This window comes from Meriones unguiculatus, chromosome 15, assembly GCF_030254825.1.
Source record: "Meriones unguiculatus strain TT.TT164.6M chromosome 15, Bangor_MerUng_6.1, whole genome shotgun sequence".
NCBI classification, from domain to species: domain Eukaryota; kingdom Metazoa; phylum Chordata; class Mammalia; order Rodentia; family Muridae; genus Meriones; species Meriones unguiculatus.
Genome location: NC_083362.1, coordinates 74616038 through 74639778, shown reverse-complemented (window position 1 = coordinate 74639778; position 23741 = coordinate 74616038). Strand labels below are relative to the sequence as shown.

Genomic DNA, 23741 nt, shown 5'->3' with positions numbered 1-23741 from the left:
TGATGCCCCTGTCTCCACTCACCAGGATCCATCCCACCCTTCATGCCTCTATGTACTTGAGACCCCACATCATCTGGCCATGTGGCATTCCTGAGCTCCTCAGCCCTTTCTTGCTAGGAACCCTCAAACCCCAAGCATGCATGATGGGACATGACTGTCCTTGGCAGCCACTGAAGAATTCTAGTCAGGCATTCCTCACGAGAGCCACTCAACAGAGAAGAAATGACACATGGACAGACGGACAGACGGAGGAATATCATGCCTCCTATCTTCCTGACATTAGTTCCGTGACCTGTCAGTCTGTGGAGCTGGAAGGTGGGAGGGCAGATGAACTGTAGGGTAAGAAGGAAGATAGTCTCTATAGCTTAGCACCTGACCTTGGAGACCATGGCGTGAAGACACTCTGTGGGAAACCCAGATGAAGGTCCAGACCGCAGACCGCTCTCACAGCAGTCTTCAGCACCAACACCACAGCCTGCCCGCTACGGGGAAAGTAGGGAGCATCTACAGTCCCAAGTCGGTGGGCTACACACCCCACATGCAACCGTGAAAAATGCACACATGCAGTCTGAGTGGCGCTTACTTACCCAAGAGGGCCTCGAACAAGGCAGACAACCAACCTCCCCACAACAGAGACAAAAGCAAATAGCAGAGAATGTTAGGACAGTGATGAAGGGAGACATATTCTGCTTGGGGAATGAAATATCAAGGGCAAAAGAAAATGAAACAACCTACAAAGGTCAGCCTTACAAAGCAAGCAAGGCACACTCAGGGACCAGGGAGGGACAGTGGTGGAAACAAAGATGGCCACATCCTCTCCTGCAGGATAATGTGGGAAAGCCTCCATGTCCAGACTCCTCAGAGCCTCAAAGGCCGGCCTAACTGAGGGGCTGGGCATCCCTCCCACTACTAGAAGGTTCTGGAAAGGAGATATGCAGACACTTTCCAAGCCCATTGTGTGTCCCTTATTAGGCATGAATACAGAAGTTTTACTCAAGGTGGCAGAAAGGCTTTTCTATAGGAAATGAAAGCCATGCTGTAACAGCAAAAACCATGAAAGGCCTCAGCTCAGAGGCGATGCCCGCCCTGTGCAGCCAGTGGGCCCTGGGGTCTTTGAGGAAACCTTTCGCCACCTCACCACTCCTTACTACCTGTGGTGCAGAACAGAGAGAGGGAGGATACAGAGGACAGGAGCTTCATTTCATGTGTTTTTCACATTCCAAATACCATCCTAAGATCAATTCCTCCTGCACCTCAATGGGGGGACAGGCGAGAAAGTTCTAACTTCATTTAGCAGTGGCTGACATAACGAGGGTCAGATACTAGCGACCTCCACACCCTCTTCAATATACTTGGTCATTGATGCAATACTTCGCTTTCTTGAACTCAGTTCCCCCTGAACGCTCACATGCACAGCTGCACGTGCTGAAAAGCTGGCTCAGACGAACAGGCCCAAGGCTGGCTCTAGCATCATCTCTCCCCACAAAGGGCAGAGGCAACCCAGGCAAGGCCCAGGACTGGGGGGTGGTGGATGGGGCGCTGTGACTTCTACAGCTGGCTCACAGCTCCACATCCTTAGTGGTAAAGGCTTCCACCTCTCAAACACACCTGCCTGCCTGACTCCTAGGAGGAAGACTGAAAATAGGCAAAGGGCATTTGCAGAAAAAAAGTCTCCCAGGATTGCTCCCTGGATCAGGAGTTTGCTTCCACTGCCACTCATTTGAGCACCACTGCAGAAGGCTGGAGAAAGTACCAAAACAACCCAGGAATCCTGGACATGGAAGAAAGAGACTAAGACCAAATGCCCTGATAGTTAAGAAGAGGTTCCACTGCTCCCTATGAGACTGCGCTCTATGAGACAGTGCTTCCCTGGGCTCCCCCGCAGCTTTGAAGAGGTACTGCTGGTATCCCTGTGCCACAGAGGAAAGAAAACGGGACAGCCTCTCCCTGAGAGGTCATAAAGTAACGGGCAGAGGGCATGTACTCAGAGCAAACTGAATTATTTCCTGATGGATGTGCACGCAGATAAACCTCCCATCCCACTAAGCGTCAGACTCCCATCAAAGAAAGTGACCTTGAAGCTGACATGCCTTCCAGAGAACAAACCAGTCAATCTAATGCTGAGCTACCCAAAACCATCAGGTAAGTGAACACAGCAAATTTCCAGACACTGCAGGCAGAACCCATGTTCCTTGAGACGTGAAATATTCAGCCAAAATGAGCCCTCAAAGGGATGGTGACGTACAAATGATGGAAATGACTTGCCAGAGCCCTGGCTTCAACAAGAACCTCTTATTCAGCTTTTCCATGCCTCGGCAATTCAGCAGCAGGAACTCAATTTTCTTCCCCTTCCTCACCCCCACAATTTGTAAGCTGTCTGTCTAAATTTGCAGAGAAGAGCATGGTACCCATTTAGACCATGGCCCCAAACTCCACAAGGCCAGTGAGGCCTGGAATCTGGAGACTGACTGCACTATTCACAAGGAGACAGAAAACCATCAAGACCACACTTGCCCCAAGGTGCTATGGCACGCACTATGACAACACTGGTTGGGGTGGGAGCAGAGGAGGGGTTAAGCCCCCACCTTGTGCTACAGAAATGCTACTTACATCTTTTCCCATCCCTCTCCCAGGACTCACGACCTTCTCAAAGTTCTTTGCAGGAATTACTGGTTCAGTTCGGCACATAAGCCAAAGCCAACAGATCCCTGGCCCACCAACACTCCCAGCCAATCTACTCATCATTGATCCCCTTCCCCCAAAAGGGATCCTTCCAGCACCAAGAGGCAGGTGAGGTGGGATCTAACCCCAGGAGCCCAGCTAAGGATTGTCCCAAGAGGACAGTACCATATCAATTTCCCTCAGGTAAGAAATCCCAACAATGACTTCCCACTGACCTCTCACAGGTTCCACAGTGTCCCTTCTCATTAGAGACTAAGATCTTCACATCAGACTAAGATCCACAAATGCCACCCAATTTCTAAATCACCTCCAGACAGTATTAATGAAGCAGAGAGTAATGGTCAGATATGTTTCCCTAAAGCTCTCTACTTCTCTGATCTAAAAAAATTGGTCATTAAGTGTTCTTATGTATTGCCTATTAAAATATGACTGATTTCCTGCCTGCCACAAACATTTAGAGCCCTGTGAAACATACAAGGTACAAAGCCAAGCCTCTTTCATCTGGAGGTGGCTGACTGGCCTCCAGTGACTTGGCCACTTCCAGTTTTTCCACAGACAGGCAGTCTGGAATGCTGCCCATCCCTGATGTACCTAACTTCAAAAGGTCATAAGTACTTTCATGGCACATCTGCACCATGCCCAGCCACAGGGAGCCATGGGTTCCAGAAGGAGGGGTTTTGTTGGCTTATTTGATGGCTTTTTGTGGGTTTTTTGTTGTTGCTGCTCCTGTTTTGTTTTGTTTTTTAATTGGCAGTGGTCTTTTCTTCCCCTTTCTAAAGATTGGTAATAATTTGTTGATAAATATTCGATTTTTCCCCTTCAGTAAACGATACCATAACTAGTCTGAAGCAGCAGTGTAGCATGAAGCCAAGAGAAGTCAAACTTCAGAGGTACATAAGTTGGTAAAGAGAGCTTGAGAGCCCGACACTGGGAATCATGGCAGCATAGCAAAAGCCTCATGTGTGCTGCATCACATGATATACAAGGGGGAAAGGGGGCATGGGTAACCTTAGTTTTCTTTTCTTGGCTTTTCTTTAATATTTTTTAATTTATTTTTATGTGCATGGGTGTTTTGATTACAATCTATGCACCATGTGTGTACCTGGTGCCTATGGAAGTCAGAAGATGTCAGGTTCCCTGGAACTAGGGTTACGGATGGTTGTGAGTGACCACATGGGTGCTAGGAATAGGACCCGGATCCTCTGCAAGAGCAAGTGCTCTCAACCACAGAGCCAACTCATCTGCTCTTTTCTCTCTTTCAATGCTTAAATTTTGTCAGTTTTCACCGAAAGTATTCAAAAGGTTAAAAACCTAGGATGAGTCCATCTCTACATGTCCACGTGACTAATATCATGCAGCCATTTTTAAAGAAAACCAGGGATGACTGTACTAGAAAACAGGTCAACACTACCTGCAATTACAGAAAAAGCCCAGTCACACGACTGCATATGGGACAGTCTCAATCCGCGACAGACAACGCTGCAAAGCAGAGAGAGAACACGGCGGACAGTCAGGGCAACTGCTCCAGGCACCGGGGTGACTACTGTATTCTTTACGAAGGCCCTCTGTCTTCAGTTAGTGTGTAACACCCACATCACAATCAAAAGGAAAGAACTCATTTCCCAAAAGTTCTTTGGATGACCAACTCTAGCCTTTCTCCCACATTTGCTTGACGTTTAAATTTCTAAGCATAAGCAAGGTCCCGCCAGCAGTCCTGTCCACTTCTGGAAGACTTGAGTCCTGCTTACAAGAATGAAGACAATGGAGGACTGACTGCGAGTCTTCCAATCCCCTGTCCCAATGTGGATGCTTCTTGGACAAGGGTGCCCGAGGAGAAGGCAGCAGGTGGCATTGCCTGCAGGGGCTCAGCTCACCACGGAGTGGCAGATGGGACTGAGAAGCACCAGGCAGGACTGACAGGATGGGCTGGCTACCTGCAGCTATGGGACTGAGTCTCAGGTATGACACACAAGTCTGCCTGGCTGGGGAAACTGCAGAAATGAACTAGACCTTTCCCTGCAGCTGAGTGACCAGCCAGCAGACCTAGGAAACTCCAGAGAAAGCCTTGCCTCCACAGCACAATTGCAGGGCTCACACAGGGAAGACAGAGCCAGAGCATCTCACCCTGGGTAGTGAGAGCAGGCCACGACTTCACACTGGCCTTCTCCTGTGGAGCTAGCTGTGTATGCACAGAACACAAGCGTTTATGTTTGTTGAGTCACTGTAGCTCAGGCTGGCCTCAGCTCACTACTATACTAGTTCTGGCTGTCCTCCAAATAAGCCTCCTACTTCTGGGAGTATGGACATAAGCAACCTTGCTGGCTAAACAACTACCTACAGTGTCAATACCCAAAAGGCAGTGATGAATATCTGTTATCTCACCAATCAGGAGGATCACCATGAGTTAAGACCAGATTGGGCTACATGAAGAATTCAGGATAGCATGGGCTAGCAAGATTGTCTCAAAAAACAAAGCAAAACAAAACAAGAATTAATTCAGAAAGAGCGGTAATTATGAAAATACCCCTTACTTAACTCAGAACTTAAAACATCAGAACTTAGCCTGGATAAGAAACATCTATTCACCTAAAAGATGGCGGAGAAGTTGGTAAAGAAGCTGTATTTGCAGGGCCAGTTTCACAGCAGCCTGTGCCCCGAGGTGCAGCCCAGAGAATCTGCAATGACATGCTCAGGCACCATAGCACTGCACTGGGCAGGGGTGGGGAATACTAGGTTCTCGGAAATGCTAAGCTACTGGTGCTTTCCCCCAAGTCTCTACTCTGAATAATCATACAATGAACACAAATCATAGACGTTTAAAACAGCAGCGTATTTAAGATAATAGGATGGCTCAGCAGACCGCAGTAATTGAGGACTATTGTTCATGGCATTTTGCCCGCTTATTAGTACCATCTTGATTGAGGTCAATTTCAATGCGTAACTGGCCACACCTCCACACAGAGAATCCCCGGATCGCCTGGCTGGCAGCCCCTCCCCTCCGAATCATCCTCCAATCACGCATCAGCTACCACTTTGGGTTTCCACGAGATTTGCCAATAAAAGGTCCCTCTAGATTTAGGGCTTGACAAGAACAAAGCAGTAACTACACACACACAGTAGCCACGGTGTCACAGATTCACTTCTGATCCAAGTTTGACAGTTTCCATTTCGGAGGAAAAACAAGCCTGAAGACCTCCACCCCAAAGAAGGAGCTATGAAGGATTTACAAAATCATACACACACACACATACACACACACACACACACACACACACACACACACACACCCCCTTTGGTTCCTTTGCTCCACTCATCAATGGAAGGGAGGGATCAAAACTTCTCAACTTAAAGAGTCAACAGGTGCCCCAACATCAACCGTCTGGCTGGCCCTGTCTGTTCTCTGTCATGCCCTCGCTCACGTCTTCATCTGCATCTCCCTTGGACATTAATTTAAAACAGTCACCTCATAGGTTCCTACCGCTTGCAAGGTAAGGGTTTTTTTTTTTATTTCCTTCTTCAAAAATTATTCACAAAAGGCTCATTAAATCTTTGTATGCAGCCCGTTTTCAAGAGGGTTACACTTCTCCAAATGGGTCCCTCAATTCAAAGGCAGAAACCGAATTCTGAGGCTCCCAAGTTAACCAAGAATGAAGAACAGGCAGAGGCTCGAGCCACACCTTGACCTTCCCGGGGCGGGAGGACAGCACAACCGAGGCTCCCCCAAAGCCTCCCCACATCCTCCTTCCAGGAAAGTCTCGGGATGTAGAACGGTCAGCTCGGCCTCTGGCTCAGAGCGCCGGGAGAACCCAGCCATGCCCAGCCGGCTCTGAACCCAGCCATCAACTTTAACCATCTCACAACCGACCCTCATTACACACCAGCCCTCTTAGACCAGAGATGTTTGCTTACAGTCATAGCAATGTCTTGACTTTCCAAAACAAGCACTGACATAAACACAAACGTATTATTAAACAGTCACCTTCACCACCACCACCACCACCGCAGGAGGGAGGGGGACATAAACGAAAGTAATCAATCTCAATTTTCTTTGCCAAATTTCATGCCTGTCTCATCTACTAACTGTAAGAAATGTAACCCTGACATTTTAGGTGACATTCACGTTCTGCAAACTAAGAGGAAATACATGATAGGTATTTTTAATGAAAAATCCTATTTTGCAATGAAGACATTTTATATACAAAGTTTCTCCAGAATTTAATAACCCCCTGGCCAGTAATAACCAAGAATCAGGATCAGTGAGACGGCTCAGTGGGCAGAGCAGTTGTTATACAAGCATGAGAAGCAGAATTCCAATCCCTGGTACCAAATGCTGTGTGGGCGTGGCAGCCCACCTGCATCCCAGCCCACAGGGCAGTGGGCAGGTTCGTCTGAACCACGACAGGCCTGATGTCCCCCAGGCTGTTCCTGGATTCAGGATCTGCTGCACACACCCAAGTTCAGTCAGACTCGTCAAGGGACAGCGCTGCTGTCCACCTGCGATAACTAGGCTGACTGCACAGAGACGAAGCTCCTGCAGTGTGGCAGGAGCCCTTTAACCCTCACCTCAAGCTCAGCACCAACAGCTGTCCCCACTCTCACTGCACAGAGGAACAATGATGACCCTGGCCAGGGCACACAGTGCTCACTGGATCATTTAATTCCAGGGTAAAGCCAGGCGTGGCGGGACAGTGATGCAGCACCTGAGAGGCTAAGACGGGAGTTCGAGGCCATCCTGGGCTACACAGTGAATTCAAAGGCAGCTGTCTGTAAGTAGACAACCTCCAGCCGAACACTGAACACCAACGTGGGGCCCCTTCTAAGTCCAGTTCTTTATTTACCCTGAACCCTAACTCTCTCTTGCTGGTTGGGACAGAACAAGGCCCAAGAGGCTTATCCCCACGAGGGTCACTTGGGCTGGCAGGGAGCATGGAGACAGCTCCACCCTGCTGTAGGTGGAGAAGTGCTCAGGGAGCTGCAGTGGGGAACTTCCAGCCACGGACGGTGATCTGTCTTAGGCACTAGGAACAGCCCTGCTGGCAAACTGCCCCCTTCCCCAAAACACTGCAGCTCTCCAGAGGCTCCAAAGGTGTGAGATGACCAGAGATGCACGGTGAAGGCATGGTTTCGGGCACACAACCACCTGCGACTCCACCTGAGGCACACGGAAGAGAAATCGGGTGCCTCATGGCCACCCTATTACACCCGACTGCCAGTGTCCACCAGGAGCCACAGGCTGAAGCCCTGCGCCCTGGGTGACACCTGTAGGGCTTCAGGAGGTGACCACGTTTACATGAGGCCATGGAGGACAGCCCATGGGAGGGACAAGGATCACACTTTCCCTCTCTCTCTTTCTGCCACATAAAGACACAACAAGGAGGTAAGGCCCAGAAAGGAGACCGCCCCAGAAGCTGCTGCAGCCTGCAGCCTGACCTTTGACACACACACACACACACCAAGTCTCCAGAATGAGAAGTCAGTGACTGTTAAGTCACTGCTATGGCAGTGCAAGCAGATGAATACACCCACACCATCTCCATGCCAGCCACCAATCCCAAAAGCAAGAACAATCCACCCTTCCCCGCCCCTGCCCTCCAGCCGCCCAGGGAAGCAAGACAGTCTGCAGCAGCACTGGAAAAGACTTAAATGCCAACGACAGGCCTTGTCTGCACCTCCACTCAGCTCCACAGAGAAAACAGAAGCAGGCTCAAATACCGCTTCCTCTCCTCCTCTACAGGTTTGTGTCCCCATTCTGCCACTTCCATGCCTGTTCTCTCTCTCTCTCTCTTCCCCTCCCTCCCTCTCTCTCTCTTCCTCCCCCCACGTCTTCTCTCCAGTCACACCCTCTCCTTGCAGTCAGGAACTTCTAGTTTCCACAGGGTATTCTGGGAACTCTCAGCTTCCTCCTCATCACAGATCACCACTGATGGCAAATCAAAGGAAGTTTCCATCAAAGACCAACCTAGACTTAACTTATAAAGCATGGGTGAGGAATTACTTAAAGGCAAATGGGTGGCCCCCAAAACAGCCCTGCCAAGGGTTATGTGGAGTTGTCCACTCCAGCATGGACAATTCTACATATATGCAAAAATCAGATCCCAAACAGAGCTCACCTTCCAGTCTGTCTAGCAACCACCATGCCACCATGTGAAATTAAGGCAGAATCAAATAGCAATGGCTGAGGTGTGCAGGACAGAGTAACCAAGACAGGGTGAGAGAGTCCAGTGACCCTCCCCTCTCCACACACCTTTTTCTAGGAGAAAATGACAACAACCACAAGCCCTTAAGCACTCTTAAAGCTGTCACAACTTCTCTGATGGACAAGATAACTGTCAAGCTTGGAGGACAGCATTCTACAACACAGGGTCACTGTGCCTCCCACTTCCTCTCTCTCTGCAATCTTGGGGTCTGGGTGCGCCGAAAGCCTGACCTTCCTCACGACAGGCCTTCCTTCGCTCCCAGCTCACCCTCCTCAGTGTCGCCCTATGGCTCACTCAGCCTCTGCTTTCTCAGCGGTCTCCACAGCTGTCAAACCACCTCCAGCACCGTCCATCCATCCAACCCGTCGGGGTGTCACAGAGCTACATGTGAAGGTAGAACCTGTATTCCAATGGAGACCCCTAAATTTAGGTGGCACCATCCCACAGGCTGACATCCCCAATTGAACAACACCAACAAAGCCAGCTGAACACAGCACTTCCTCACCCTCCGCTTCCTGACTGCAGACATAACATGACCAGCTGGTTTGAGCTCCAGCTGCCATGATAGACTGAACCCCATGAGCCAAAATGAGCCCTTCCTTCCTTGAGGTGCTTTTGTCCAGTACTTTCTTACAACAACCTCCAGCTGCCATGATAGACTGAACCCCATGAGCCAAAATGAGCCCTTCCTTCCTTGAAGTGCTTTTGTCCAGTACTTTCTTACAACAACAAGCAGATTAACTCATACACATGTATTCACGGGAGCACAAGTACCTCTCTATGTAAACTCACTGCACCCAGAGGACATGTGATGATGCACCAACAGCCAACCTCAGATCCTGACATCTCTAAGTCGAGAATGGTGTCTTTGCACTGCTATGGGGACTAAAACAATGATAAACCAAGCAGCACAAACTGCCACACAGCATACAAACTGCCACCACTGACAGTGGTCTACCAACAAACAGTCAGTGTGATCGAATAATGAAACCCACAGTTCAAATCCTCAGAAAGCACACACAGGTGATACAGGAGGCGGAAGGACGTGTATAGATTAAACTATGTTCTCCTCCAAAATGTTACATTGAAGTCTCAATACCAGAAAAGTGATGATAACCAGAAATGAATGGTGTCATGAGGGTGAGACCCCCTAATAATCTGACTAACGTTCATATGAGAGGAATACAGACAGAACACCTGCACACAGGCTTACAGACCACACATACACAGAGACGTGACCTCCAGGGAACACAGTGAGCATCTGTCACCTGCAACACTGACCAGCACCTTGCTCTTGAGCATCCAACTATGAGGAGTGCTTTCATACTGGATCTCCCTGGTGTGGTCCCTGCTGTGACCACCGCATGCATGATATAGACAGCAAGCTCTCCCAGCGTCTTGAGCATCCCCCACCGGTCAGCCTGCCAGCCTGCCAGCCTGCCAGCCTGCCAGCCTTACTTCGCAGAGCCAGTGCCTTTGCCTGCCTTGTACAGCAGCATCTGCTTACTAACTTGAGAGACGCCTAGTATGAAGGCACTGGCACAGAGAGCCCACACTCTGCTCCCTAGGGCCAGGCAGCTGCCACACTACCTTCTGAAGATCTGACACCTCCTATGGAAGCGGAGCAAACTCACATCCACACCCACCCACTTGACCAACCGGTGCTTCTAGGGGCACAAGCTAAGAATAGATACCGACTTGGCCCTGCTGCCGCCCCACCCCCACAACCCCAGTGCAAGCAAATGGCCTGGGGCTGCATTAGTTCTCTAGACAATCACTTACACTCATTTCCTTTGGACTCAAGTTAAAAGGTCTGAGATGGGGATACAGCCACAGTGTTTGTGATGTTTATTTTCTGTGGCTGGAAGAAGCGGTAGAATTCCACAACCACTTACTGCCAGACACGCAGGGGGGAGGGATGCCAAGTGCCAGAAGGACGGCAAGACAGCAGACTGTGACCAGAATGTCTGGGAGGGAACATCAGGAGCCTAGCCAAGAGCAGCCATGGGGGTGAGAACACCCACTTCAACAGCACCACAGCTGCAGGGGCCCCATAAGCAAGAGTTGGTGCATCAGCCCACACCCACCATGATCCACAGAATGACCCGGCCTGGAAGGACACACTCAGCAGAGCCAAAGTCACTGGTCCCTAGGTTGCCCTCCTTCAAGAGTATCTCATTTCCACTAGGACCCCACCACCAACATCACCCTTTACCCAGCTCTCTCCGAATGTCACCTCCTAAGGAGCTCAAGATGCTGCAAGCACTGGATTAGTTTACACACCTGTGTCAAAAGTCACCATACATCATCCCACTCTCCCTGCCTTAAAAGCTCTATTAAATACTTACTCGTTAAGTACTTACTCCACAACAACCCAAGAGGCTCACACTGCACTTGGGGAATGTCGATGGAGCTTGCAGTGACATCTCAGTGCACACAGAGAACGCGTGAGGTAGGGGTCCACCACCAACAGAGCTGGCTGCTCTCCAGCCCTAGCCTTTGGAGCACTTTTTAATTTTCTCTGAAGGCCCAGCCTGCTCTTTTCTTCTCTCTGCTGCCATCCTGATGAAGCTGTCAGTCAAATTCTCCTGCTCTACTTTGCCCTGCTCTGTCCCAGCAAGCACTGGCAGAATCCGGAGGAACAGTTAATTCTTTTGAACAGTCAGCGGGTGAGACAAGCCTATCCCTTTTCCCAGGATCAGTTCATCCCAATGGCTCTTCTGGCCGAAGGCAATCTTTCCACCCCCATGTGAACCCTAGGTCATCTTGGCAGTATTCAGAATGGGCTTCTTATACATTCTAGCCATGGACCCAACCAGTCCCCAGCTGGAGGTGAACAAGCTGACATTCTTTCTAACGTTCTTATTTATTTATTCACTTATTATATATACAGTGTTCTGCCTGCATGTGTGCCTGCAGGCCAGAAGGGGGCACCAGATCTCATTATAGAGGGTTGTGAGCCACCATGTGATTGCTGGGAATTGAACTCAGGATCTCTGGAAGAGCAGCCAATGCTCTTAACCTCTGAGCCATCTCTCTAGCCCCAAGCTGACATTCTTAAAGCAATGAAATGTGTGCTGGCAGAAAAGATTTCTTTCATTTTTTTTTTTTTTCTTTTCTGAGACAGGGTTTCATACAGCCCAGCTTAGCCTCAAATTGGTTATATAGCCAAGGCTGACCTTGAACTCCTAATCTTCCTGCTTCGGCTTTGCAAGTGCTGAGATCACAGATGTGCAGCACCATGTCCAACTTAAGAGGATCTAACCCGGGGTTCTGTGCCTGGTAGGCAAGCACTCCACCTGACCTGAGATTTCCTAAATTTAAGGGCTTTACTTAGTGCCATAAATTCTGGTGATCAGTCCCAAAGAAAGAATCCCTCAGTGACAGTCATGGCAACCTCAGCAACCTGAGTACACAGCCTGACCAACTGGTCACTGTGGCAGGGCCCCTTCCCTAGGGAATCTCAGCCTAGTTACCACACAGATACAAGCAGTCTTCAAGGCCACAGAGGGCGCCTCCCCTCCCCCGCAGCCAGGCTCCACAGGGCAAGCCCAAGCCCAGTGTGAGATGCTGGCTTTGTCACATGACCCGGTCCCTGAGCACTCTGAGCCCTTGCTGGGGGAATACGTGCAGCCCAGGTGCCCTTAAAACAAAGTGCACAGTCACATGACTCCCCAGAACGGACCATGGCCCAGCCAGCAGGAGCCAGCCACACGGACTCAGGGAAACAGGGACTACAGGGAAGCTGTGACCTCAACTATCAGGCCACCAAGGGGCAGGACACAGATGACCCAGACCTAAGGTGGAACCCAGGGCAGATGAGAGCCAGGCAGGAAGCACTGCAGGTGGTGTTCCACGCCGCGTCCTGGAAATGCGTCCACAGGCAGCCGGCAAGACCTGGCTGGAGGGCAGACAGACCCACTGAAGAGGCCCAGGTGCTGGGCTGGGTGATTGCATTTTTTCTTTCTTTATTTGCTTCATGACTTATCCTCAAAAGCCTTCAGGGTGGGGCCAAGAATGCCATTTCATTCTGGGAGCCCTGGTGGGCCTTTTAAAGGCTTGGGCAGAGGAAAGCCTAGCTAGGCTCATGCTTTCAGATCTATTTATGGATTAAGGAGTTGGTCAAACAAGTTGTTCTCCAGGGAGAGACGTGTATGCATGTGTGTGCAGAACACAATGGCACACGAAGGCGGGGCTTGCAGAGTCACCTGTGCTTGGTCACAAAAACACAAATGCAAGGCTATGAAATATACGCATCAAAGGTAGGAAAATCCAGGCTGGGTAGGGAAGGTAGCTCAACTGGGTGTGGTGCTGTGGACTTATTCCAGTGCTGAAGTGCAGGGCTAGAGACAGGAGGATCCCTGCAACCATTCTAACCTAACTAGTGAGCGCCACACCAGTGAGAGACTGTCTCAAAGGTAGTAGACAGCCTTCCTGAGGCATGACACCCAAGACACACACGTTCACCTGACACATGTTAACATGCACAGGCATGTCTCTGTGAGGCTCTATGCATGTGCAAATGGGTACCCACAGAGGCAAACAGACAAGAAATCTCCGGGAGTTCCAGTTTCAGGCAGCCATAGATGCCAGGAATCAAACTCAGGTCGCCTGGAAGAGCAACCCTTACCTGCTGAACCCTTACCTCCCTCCAGTCTTAGCGGTCAAAGTGAAAAGCTGAAAAGCTACAAATCCATGCCACTGTGGCAGAGTTAAACTCAGCCTCCAGAAAGCTGAACAGTAGCTGGCATTGGGCCTTTAGGCGTTTCACTAGTAAAAAGGATCCAAACACACAGGTATCAGAAGATAGCACATGGGGCCCTTTGCCACATAAACAAGGAAGATTACCGGAACCAGCCCTGTGCCCAGGCTCAGAACCTCTTCCTACCATGACAACTGGACAGAGGCTCTGGATCAGCTATTCCCAAAGGGAAGCATCCAAACCAGCAGTCCCCTATCTAGGTACTGTCGAGAAGCTGCATTCCCAAGCACCGCCCTGACCTCCCTCGTGACCCCTCCAGGAATGAGGAACTGAACAGTGGTCCTTCAACGCCAAGGAGCTGTTTCCAGTACTTCTGAGAACACCAAAACCCACTAGGTTCATACCATATCTGTACAAAGAGCTGCATCAGGATGGTGCCTACATGCACACTCCTGCCACCTACAATCACCAAGGCAGGGTCGGTGCTGAGCTGTTCAGGGAATGGGGCAGGACCAGTTCCTCGGGGACAGATGCAACTCTCAGGAGTATTTTCAGGTGGCTGGATCCAAAGACACGGATGCTGATGGACAGGGTAGGAAGTGGGGGCTGCAGGGTGCATGCAAGCACACCACACTCGGGGTGGCCCTCCTGAACACACAGTGAGGAAGGAAGAAAACGGCCAGTCTTCGCTTTCAAGCTTTATCACATCCGGATTATTCCGCTATCAAGAAAGAGCCGGGAAGCCGTGTCTAAACTAAGTATGGGAGAAGCTGCTGGAACTGACATAAAACTGGGAGAAGCTGCTGGAACTGACATAAAACTCCCTGAGGAAAAACCTTGATCAGTCCTAAAAGGACTGCCCTGGCAGAGATGCCACACAGCCAGAGGCCCACACACAGGTTAGGGATGAGGAGTGTGTCTCCCAAAGTACTTACTCTAAAGACCACAACTTTCAGTTGCCTATGTTCATGATTAGCTCACAAGGGAGGCACAGGCAGGCTCCCCAGCTGGTACAAAGGTTGCACACCAATAAAGAACAAAGCAACCACACAGCAGTGACCAGAAGAACCAGGAAGTCCATCCAGCATCTGCTTGGCAGTGGCGCACAGCAAAGCATGCCCTAGCAGGGAAGGTGAGGCAGGTTGGGAGGAAGTGGGGGTATGTATGAGCATCCACCCTGAGGTCTGAACAGCCCTTGGTGTTTTCCCATTGAAAAGCAGACTTGACAAAGATCAAAGTAGCTTTCCAGCACTGCTGATGCAGAGCCAGGCCAAGAAGGGCTCAAAGACATGGTCTCCATACTGTCAGTAACTAACCATACACTCCAAACAGAGGCTCACTGGGGGAGGAGGAGTAGGGCAATGACCAACAGGCAGGCAGGCAGACACAGAGAGACAGAGACAGACAGACAGACATGGAAAATCAGAAAGAGATATATACACAAAATAAGAAACAGAAAGAGAAACACACACAGAGGGAGAAAAAGACAGAACGACAACCAGACCTGGAGAGACAGAAAGGGACAGACACACACACTGAAAAAGTGACAGAGTAGAGAAACAGGCAGAGAGAAAAAAAACATACACACAAAGCAGAAAAAGACTGACAAAAAGACTTGGAGACAAAGGGACACAACAGAGAAAAAGACAGACAGAGAGGAAGGGAGAGAGGAGAGACGGAGAGACAGGCAGACAACATGTGAGCCCCTCCAGGGGCCTCTCCGTGAACAAAAGTCCCCAACTGCGGAAACTGCGTGGCTTTTTCTTCGCACCCTGTAGGCACCAGAGAAAGGCTCTAGAATGCAAGTTGTCAAAAAGGTTTACAAGTGAAGGTTTCCAGGGTTTCCAGGAGGCTTACTACTGGCAAGAGAAAACACCAGTGAGCTGGCAAAGCAAAGGTTAAACATCAAAGAACTTCGTTAAAGGCTTAAGGATGTCACAGAAAACTGGGGGGGAAGGGGGTAGTTCCTAGAAAAGTCAGGCTACACTGGCTTCTGCCCATGGGCCTGGGGTGGGCAGGCAGTCCCTGGTGAAGAACCAGGGATTGCAGGCAGCCTTCGTCAACGCAGAAGGGCTGGGTCGCTCCAGCACACAGGCATACACACCTCTTAGAAAATGTCACTGTCTCTACCTGAAACAGGTGTGCAACCTTCCCTACACAGAACTCTACTGCAGACCAGACAGAGGGGAGCCCAGCCTCAAACTACTGTAACTCTAGGCTGGCCTGGGCACCAAGATTATTTAGCAATAGCCCTGCTCTCCACCCACAAGTTGCCACTAACAACCCTCCCCTAGGGTTCTGTCAAAGCAAAAATAAATAAATAAGTAAACTACAACTCTACCCATTGCCAGAGAGTTCCACAGAGGACAAGGCTTACACACCCACCACACCCTGCACCCCTAAATGGAGAGAGATCTTAGTCAACACCTGATTTATACACAGGGAAACTGAACCACCAGGGAAGGGAGAGGCATGCTGGCTCCTGTCTGTACTTTCCGACCTCTACGGCAACCTTTTCCCCTCCTGGCCATGCTCGCCCAGCAGTACACTCGTGAGCCGAGAGGCACAGTGGGGTCATTTCTGAGAGCAGGTGCCAACCCTGCTGAGCTTAAACCCCGAGTGGAGCATCAAACACACAGATGGTGAGACTGTGAGAGTCAATATGGGAAAAGCGTTTGGCAGTTTTCTTAACAGTTAAATAGCCATCGACCACACCCCGCAGCCACTGTTCCAAGTATCTACCCCAGAGCAACGGAAGCGCCTGCCTATCCGAAGACTCACACGTATCTGTTCATGATAACTAAGTTTGTGAGAGACACAAACTGGACACAGCCAAGCAATATCCAAACAATATCCAAAAAATACCCAGAGGGCAAAGAAAGTGTCAGGTCCAGATCCACTTACAGTGTGTCTGGAAGATCCTCAAAACAAGCAGAGTGAAAGGAGGAGGCCTCTGCTGCATGAGCCTATGCCTCTTCAATTCTGCACAAGACAAAATGACCTGGGCTGACGGAAAGCGGACCCAGGCAAGTGGGCAGTCAGGAGGAAGGGCAAGCCGCACAGGGATGTGAGGGAACACAGAGGGGCCACACAGGCCCTGCAGTCCACTGGGGTACCATGGCTATGTAAAACCCCATCATACTGTCTCCTGCAGGGCATAAACCACACACCCCTCGGGTCACAGAACTTGACTGCATGCAGAAAGGGCACTACAGCTGAGCCAGTCACCATTCATACCCTGCACTCACACATAGGGTGAGTCCTGCTCCAAGCTGGGGAGGGACACTACAGGTGGGACCCTCCACTCTCAGACCCCAGTGAAAAGGGGTGGGGTAACATGGCCTCATCTGCTCCTCCAGGGCATTACACACAGACCTGTCACCTCCCTTCAGGCACATTGCTTTCACTCTGAGGGTACTGACCTCCATCAATTATACTGTAATTGCAGGTCTGGATGACATCTGTTAAAAAGGGACTTTTCAGTTGGTAATGGTAGTTGGTCTCAACCATGAGGGCCTCAGTTGTGGTCCCAGCAGCCACTGAAAAGAGGCAGGCAGACTTATAAACCAAGCCCTGTGGAGACAGAGACAGACATATCCCCAGGGCTCGCTGGCCGGTGAGAGTCCATCTGAGGTGCACAGTCCACACAAGGCGGACAGCTCCTGAGGAATGTCATCCAAGGATGACCTCTGGCCTCCACACGCACACACACACACACACACACACACACACACACACTGGAGTGCTTGCTTTATTATTAAGGCTGTGGAGTGTGTGCACCTTGGGTTTATAAGCTGCTTCTCAGCAGCATGAGCTGCCAGCCAGGTGCGTTTCAAAGGCATGGCATTTGGAAATCCTCCCTCCTGACTGCAGAACCTATAATCGCAAGCAGCCAGCTTGCCATGTGCCTCCTCCTCATGCAACTGAAACCCTCAGTCACCGTTCTCAGCTGCCACCAAGCCTCAGAGAAAGGAGCCCTGCTGCCTCCGCCTAACCTCTGAGGAGGGTGGCCCACAAGTCAGAGCTGTGGAGCTACGGAAAGCGGCCCTCTGCCCATTCAGTGGCCCTCTGCCCGCTCGCAGGCCAGCCTTCTTGCTTCTGTTTTCATCTGGCTTCACTACAACATAGCTGTTGTGACTGGTGCTGGGAGTCCTGGGTTCAGATCCTGCCTCGGACACTGCCAAGAACACATGGCCTTTGGGTGCCTGACCTAAAAATGGGGGTTCCACCGCTTCAATCATGGCTAGGTTATAACAAAGAAGATATTAGCACGGGGTCCAACAGAGAGCCCTCAGCTGGCAGTAGACAAAAGGACGAAATGAGAGGAGAGTAAGTAGTACATGAAGTGTTTAACAGAAATTTCTGGAATCCAGAAGCAGGAGCAGCTGTCAAGAGATGCCTGCAGGCAATGGTGTCACTTACAAGGCAAAACCAACCCCTGCTGCTGGAGCAGACCTGATCCAGGAGCCAAACCTGCCCACCCCAGCAGCTGACCTCTCCCTGGCCCCAGCTCTGCTCCCTGCAAAGCTCACACCCTCTCTTCCTAAGAACTCCTGAAGGATTTAACCCTGAATGGAAGCCCTGGGAAGATGCAGGGGACAGTGTGCACCTCATGCTGGGTGACAGCCCACTTCTGCATGGCAAAACAGACGTGGGCCGGCTGCTTTCTTCAGAGCTCTGAAGACCCAGAAGTGACAGCAGAACTCTACACATGAGCCCCTGGAAAAAGGAGCCACCGCCCCACCAAGCTCAGAAGAGAATGCCAGATATCTTAACAGGCACAAGGCTCCCCATCCGTGAACAGACAGCAGTGTTTCCATGAGATTTGAGTGAAGGGGGAGTCTGCTGATCTCCCCTGCCTTCCCTAGACCATCTTTCCAGTGCTCTTAAGAACAAGAAGCCAGACTCTGGACTCAGGGACATACAATGTGTCCTGTGGCCCAAGTCCTGGCAGCCTTGCTGTGGGCACACCTCACCAAGAGCATTTCCGTGACATCACAGTCTACAACTTCTCAAATAAACTCAAACACCTAATGAAAACCCCTAGTTTTACATTCAGAATAAATAAAAGACAGCTCAGTCTTGTGGCTTAGAGCATATTTAAAAAAAAAAAAAAATGGAACCCTCGATTGATTCTGAACCTAAGAAGAGTTATATAACAAGAGCCAAGGTAACCGTAACCATGGAAAAAGGATCTTCTAGACAGGTTTCTGAAAAAGTTTGCCAAAATTAGCTTGGAGGGGCATCTTCCTGCAGACCCTGAAGGCAGGCGCTATTTCAGACATCGACATTTGGTTACAGGACACAGAACGCCCTGTGGCACAAGCCACACCAGTGTTCATCCCAGCAGTGTGAGTTTTGTTGCTTCATCCCATCCTGTCATTCACACTTGCCTCAGATGCAGGGCCAGGATCCAGGATCCATCGTGGAACAAGATAGACACTTGCCTCTGCTCTCACAGAGAGAAAGTATGCATGTGTATACACACACACACCCTACTTATCCACACCTGATACAAACCTGGTACATTAGATCTGGTGCAGGCACTAAAGACTATTTCTGGGGTGTCTCGGCCAGCAGACCCTGTGCACACACACTCAGGAGTCCCACTGAGTTCCTGGATGTGCACTCGACGAAAGGCACATGAATCTCTATCAGCCACATGCCATGCACACAACAGGCACATACAATGCGTGTCCTTCTTTTTTGGCTATTTCTCTGCTGAGATCATTCTTCCCCTTGACTATGCTGGCTATGGAGGCGGTTTTGTGGGTGACACTTGGGGAGATAGGCTACAGCGGTCCAGTCTCTCTCAATTCCAACCACACCGGGTGGATGTGGTCCTGAGTTCGGGAACAAAGGAGTAATGGGTGAGTCACTGCAGAGGCAGGAGAACCCTTAAAACCAAAGCTGGAGCAAGACATGGTGGCTAACACAAGTGATCCCAACACCACTGAGGGAGATCAAAAGTTCAAAACCAGCCTGGGCAACTCAGCAAGAGCCCGCCTCAAATAATAACTAACAATAACAGTACTTGCTGTGGCGACACCCTCATGTAACACTAGCACTTGGGAGGTGAAGGCAGGAGGATTTGCCGCTTAACATCATCCTCAAACATGCAGGGAATCTGAGGCCAGCCTGGGTCACATGAGACTGTCTCAAAAAAATAAATAACCTTTCCGATCTGCCATCTGCGGTGGAGCCCCCGACAAGATGCAGATTTTTGTGAAGACCCTTACGGGGAAGACCATCATGCTCAAGGCTGAACCCTCAGACACTATAGAAAATGTTAAGGCCAAGATCCAGGATAAGGAAGGAATTCCTCCTGATCAGCAGAGACTGATCTTTGCTGGAAAGCAGCTGGAAGATGGCCGTACTTTGTCTGACTACAACATTCAGAAGGAGTCCACCCTTCATCTTGTGTTGAGACTCCGTGGTGGTGCTAAGAAAAGGAAGAAGTCTTACACCACTCCCAAGAAGAATAAGCGTAAGAGGAAGAAGGTTAAGTTGGCTGTTCTGAAATACTATAATGTGAACGAAAATGGCAAAATCAGTCAGCTTCATCGAGAGTGTCCTTCTGATGAATGTGGTGCTGGAGTTTTCATGGCTAGCCACTTTGACAGACATTACTGTGGCAAGTGTTGTCTGACTTACTGCTTCAGCAAACCAGAAGATAAGTAGTTGTGTATGAGTTAATAAAAAGAAGGAACTGAAAAAGGAAGGAAGGAAAGAAAGAGAGAGAGAGAAAAAATAAATAAATAAAAAGACTCAAGTCCAACCCCAAAGGTCTTAGACACACAAATGGAGGCACAGAGGAGTAAGCACTCTCCTCAAGGCTGGTGCACTAGAAGCCTTCGGCAGACCCGCAGGCTGGCATTTCTGTCCCCAGCAGGCCAAGCAGAGCCATCAAGGCTTCCATCCTAAAGACATCACCAGTCTGCTTCTAGAAATCAGACACAACATCACAGGGAGGTCTCTGTGCTCTGCTGCAGAACAACCACTCGTAAAAAGCAATACTAGGACACCCCCAAGCCACCAAGATTAACATGTGGGGGCCCTCCAAACACACAGACACAGATACACACACACACAGAAAGAGAAAAAGAATGTGCACGTGTGTGTGTGCGCGTGCGTGCATGCCTGTGTCTGTGCATGGTGTTAAGTCAGGCCGCTGGCTTCCCATGAGTGCATACATGCATGCAAGTGCAAACTGTGTGTGTGTTGTTAGTAAGTCAGGCCTCGGGCTTCCCTCTGGGCTCATTTGTGAACTGTATCAGGGCTAACACAATAAAAAAAACAAACAAACAAAAAAAAAAAAAACCTGTCCTCCCCAGTGTATGTTACACCCGTATTCACAGAAAATTGAGACGGCCTCTCATTCAATCCCCAGTAAATGGGCACCTTGTCTCCACTGTACCTACCCACACAAGTGGACCCTCTGAGCTCCAAGCCACAGCTGCATCTGTCTTGACAAACTCTGCTGTGGACAGAGTCTGCTGGGTTGCCCTCAGGGCAGGGACACGGGGACACAGTGTGGTGGCATGGAAAGCTCACCCAGCAGCCATTCGGCTCCTCTGCATGCTTCAGGTTTTCGTCCTAAAATGCTGAAGGAAAGACTCCCCTGGGATGTGCTGAGTTAGCAACCAAATCACCTGGTGCGAACCCACTTGGTCACACAAACCTCAAGCCCTTTTTGAGTGAGCTGTCCTCTCTACTTGACAGACGTGGTGGGTGCTGAGAAAGGTGCCCACAGGAGGGCCGAATCACTCAGGGGAACCAGGCACTCTAACCACTCCCTCAACACCAAACACAAGCCAGTGCCGCTGACAGGTGGAAGGGCGCCCCAGCTTTCAACAGAACCAAGGCTTTGTGGCTCTCCCTTGGCTTTCTCTAGCAGGGCCACGTGCAACCCGAAAATCTTAGGCTTGCCAGGCACAACAATGGACGTCAGGTTCTGGAAGAGCAGCCCCAGCTACGAATGCGGCCATGACAGCTTTCTGAGCGTCAGGCTGAGGAGGGCTCGGTGTCTATCAATGCCCTTAGGCCCATCCTGCTGTAAGCTTTCCAACCATCTGGCGGCCTCAGCAGTGCCCACCCTCAGCTCACTCACAGCAGGCCAGCAGCAAGCTCTGTATCTCAAGGCTGGAATTCCATGGATTAAAGTCTTTATGTGACCAAATAGACACACCTGGCGTTGATAGACAGATGCATCAAGCAGGCACCCTGTGGCACATACTTAGTGCATTTCACCTAAGTCTGCTTGGTCAGGACACTTAGGGGACTACTGCAAACCCGGAGCCTGCAGATGCTCAATCAGTTTGCACACACCTGGGCCAATTCAGCCCACAGAGCTAGGCCACAGCAATCACATGCACAAGAGACTGCTGTGTATCTCAAAAACACCTGTATAATAATCTAGAGCCAGCAAGAGGCTGCAATACTCTCCCTGCCTCTCCAGACCTCCAAAGCCCATCCCTGCAGACAGAGGCAAATCCCACAGAACCATCATGTGACTAAGTATACCTCCCTTCGGCCCAAACCTCACAGCCCCTGATCCCACATTGCCAGAATAAAACCGCAGCCTCCTCACCACCTCCTCCTGTACCCCAAGGCTCACAGGCACTATTAGGCTGCCCTTCTGCCACATCTTTTAGAATTTTCCCACCCATGCCAAACCTGTGCCTGGTCCCCTGCCCCCAACCCGCCTCCCTTACAAACCCGGAGAGCAACCGTTCACAACTGTTGCCTACAACCTGAGCAGGGTTCCACAGCCCCACCATCCCTGCCCTGCACAGTGGTCCTAGTCCGCTCCTGCCATGCTGGTTGTGTAGACCTAGAAAGGCCTCTCATACCCTCCTGCTTCCAAGCTTCTGAGGACCAAACCTCCTGACCTCCAACCAGCAGGAAAAAAAAAAAAAAAAAAAAATCAATGCCCTGCTCCCCTGCCAGCCCACCAACCCGCCAGCCCAGCCCTGCCTGCTGCAAGGACTAGATAAAAACTCTCTATTGCTCCCACATTAACTTTCTTCCCATCCCAAACAAAGTGAGGATAAGCGAGGCCCTCCCACCACCAGCCCTCAAAATAAATATTTGTCTTTGCAAAGCCACTGGAGAAATTCACACAGCCCTGATCCATGTCCTTCCTGGTTGGCCCAGCACAGTAAGGGCTGTACAGAGGGGGAGGGGCCGCTCCTGGGACAGAGCAGCAAGAACAAAGAAAACACCCCCCTGAGAATCCAGTTGGCAACACTTGGCTTTTCTTTCTTCCTTTGTGTCTTAGCTCTAAACTGTACAAACAACAGCAACTGAACAGTGCTAATACCTTGTCATTAGGACCACAGACAGCTGGGGCCAAGCTCCACAGCCAGTTGCCTTTGAAATACCAAGGAGAGCACAGTACTCAACCCCAGGGCAGGGTGCGGAGGGTGAGGGGACGCCACTTGACCACATGCCCCAACGGCTCAAGGTCCACCCCAGGCCAGGCAGAGCCCATGGGGGCCGAACTCCAGTCTCAACCCAAGGACACGGCTGCTCACTGCAGGGCCGCACACACAGCTACAAACAGCGTGTTATCTGGGCAGTGCTAGAACTGAAAAACGTGATGCGTAAGCCAGGGGCAGAAGAGATCTTTAACTCCGAAGGTGAAGCGGATGAGCTTTGCACAGCGAGGCAACAACCAGCCCACCATGCTGAGTGCACTCAAGTGAACCCACCGTTGTCCTGCCTGCTGTGTGCAGAGTGAAGGAGAAAACCGGAGGACCCAGCTTCCCTTCCAGCCTGTACCCAACAGAAATGAGGACACAAGTGGGCAAAAGACTCATCTACACACATGCCCTGCAGAGACAGTTGTAAGAGCCAAGACCAGATGCAGCCACGTGCCCGTCAGTGGAACAAGAAGCCCACGGCACAGCTGAGCCTTGTCCCTGCCACCCATGCCTGGTCTACTTCAGTTAGTATGCAAAACCTTCCTTCCTGTAACGTGGGTGTCCTTGTTATATGTCAAAACAAGAGGCTCCTGGAAGTGATGGAGTCTGTGTCCTGCCAATCCCACCATTCCCAAGCCCTTGGAAATGATGAGGCCACTGACTTTTCAGAACAGACACAGCAAGAGCAGCCAGGGTGCTGCCTTGCAGTAGCCCAGGACCTCTGGTCAGTGCCAA

General features: G+C 50.5%; 2 protein-coding genes across 7 annotated transcripts in view; one reads left to right on the top strand and one right to left on the bottom strand.

The window, feature by feature from the left end:
- Nucleotides 1-23741, bottom strand: part of Agap1 (ArfGAP with GTPase domain, ankyrin repeat and PH domain 1) — a 435843-nt gene that overhangs the window by 400868 nt on the left and 11234 nt on the right. The window lies entirely within an intron of this gene.
- Nucleotides 19795-20282, top strand: LOC110556561 (ubiquitin-ribosomal protein eS31 fusion protein-like). The gene has a single exon (XM_060368823.1). The coding sequence runs from the start codon at nt 19795-19797 to the stop codon at nt 20260-20262; it is 468 nt and encodes a 155-aa protein (XP_060224806.1). The 3' UTR covers nt 20263-20282.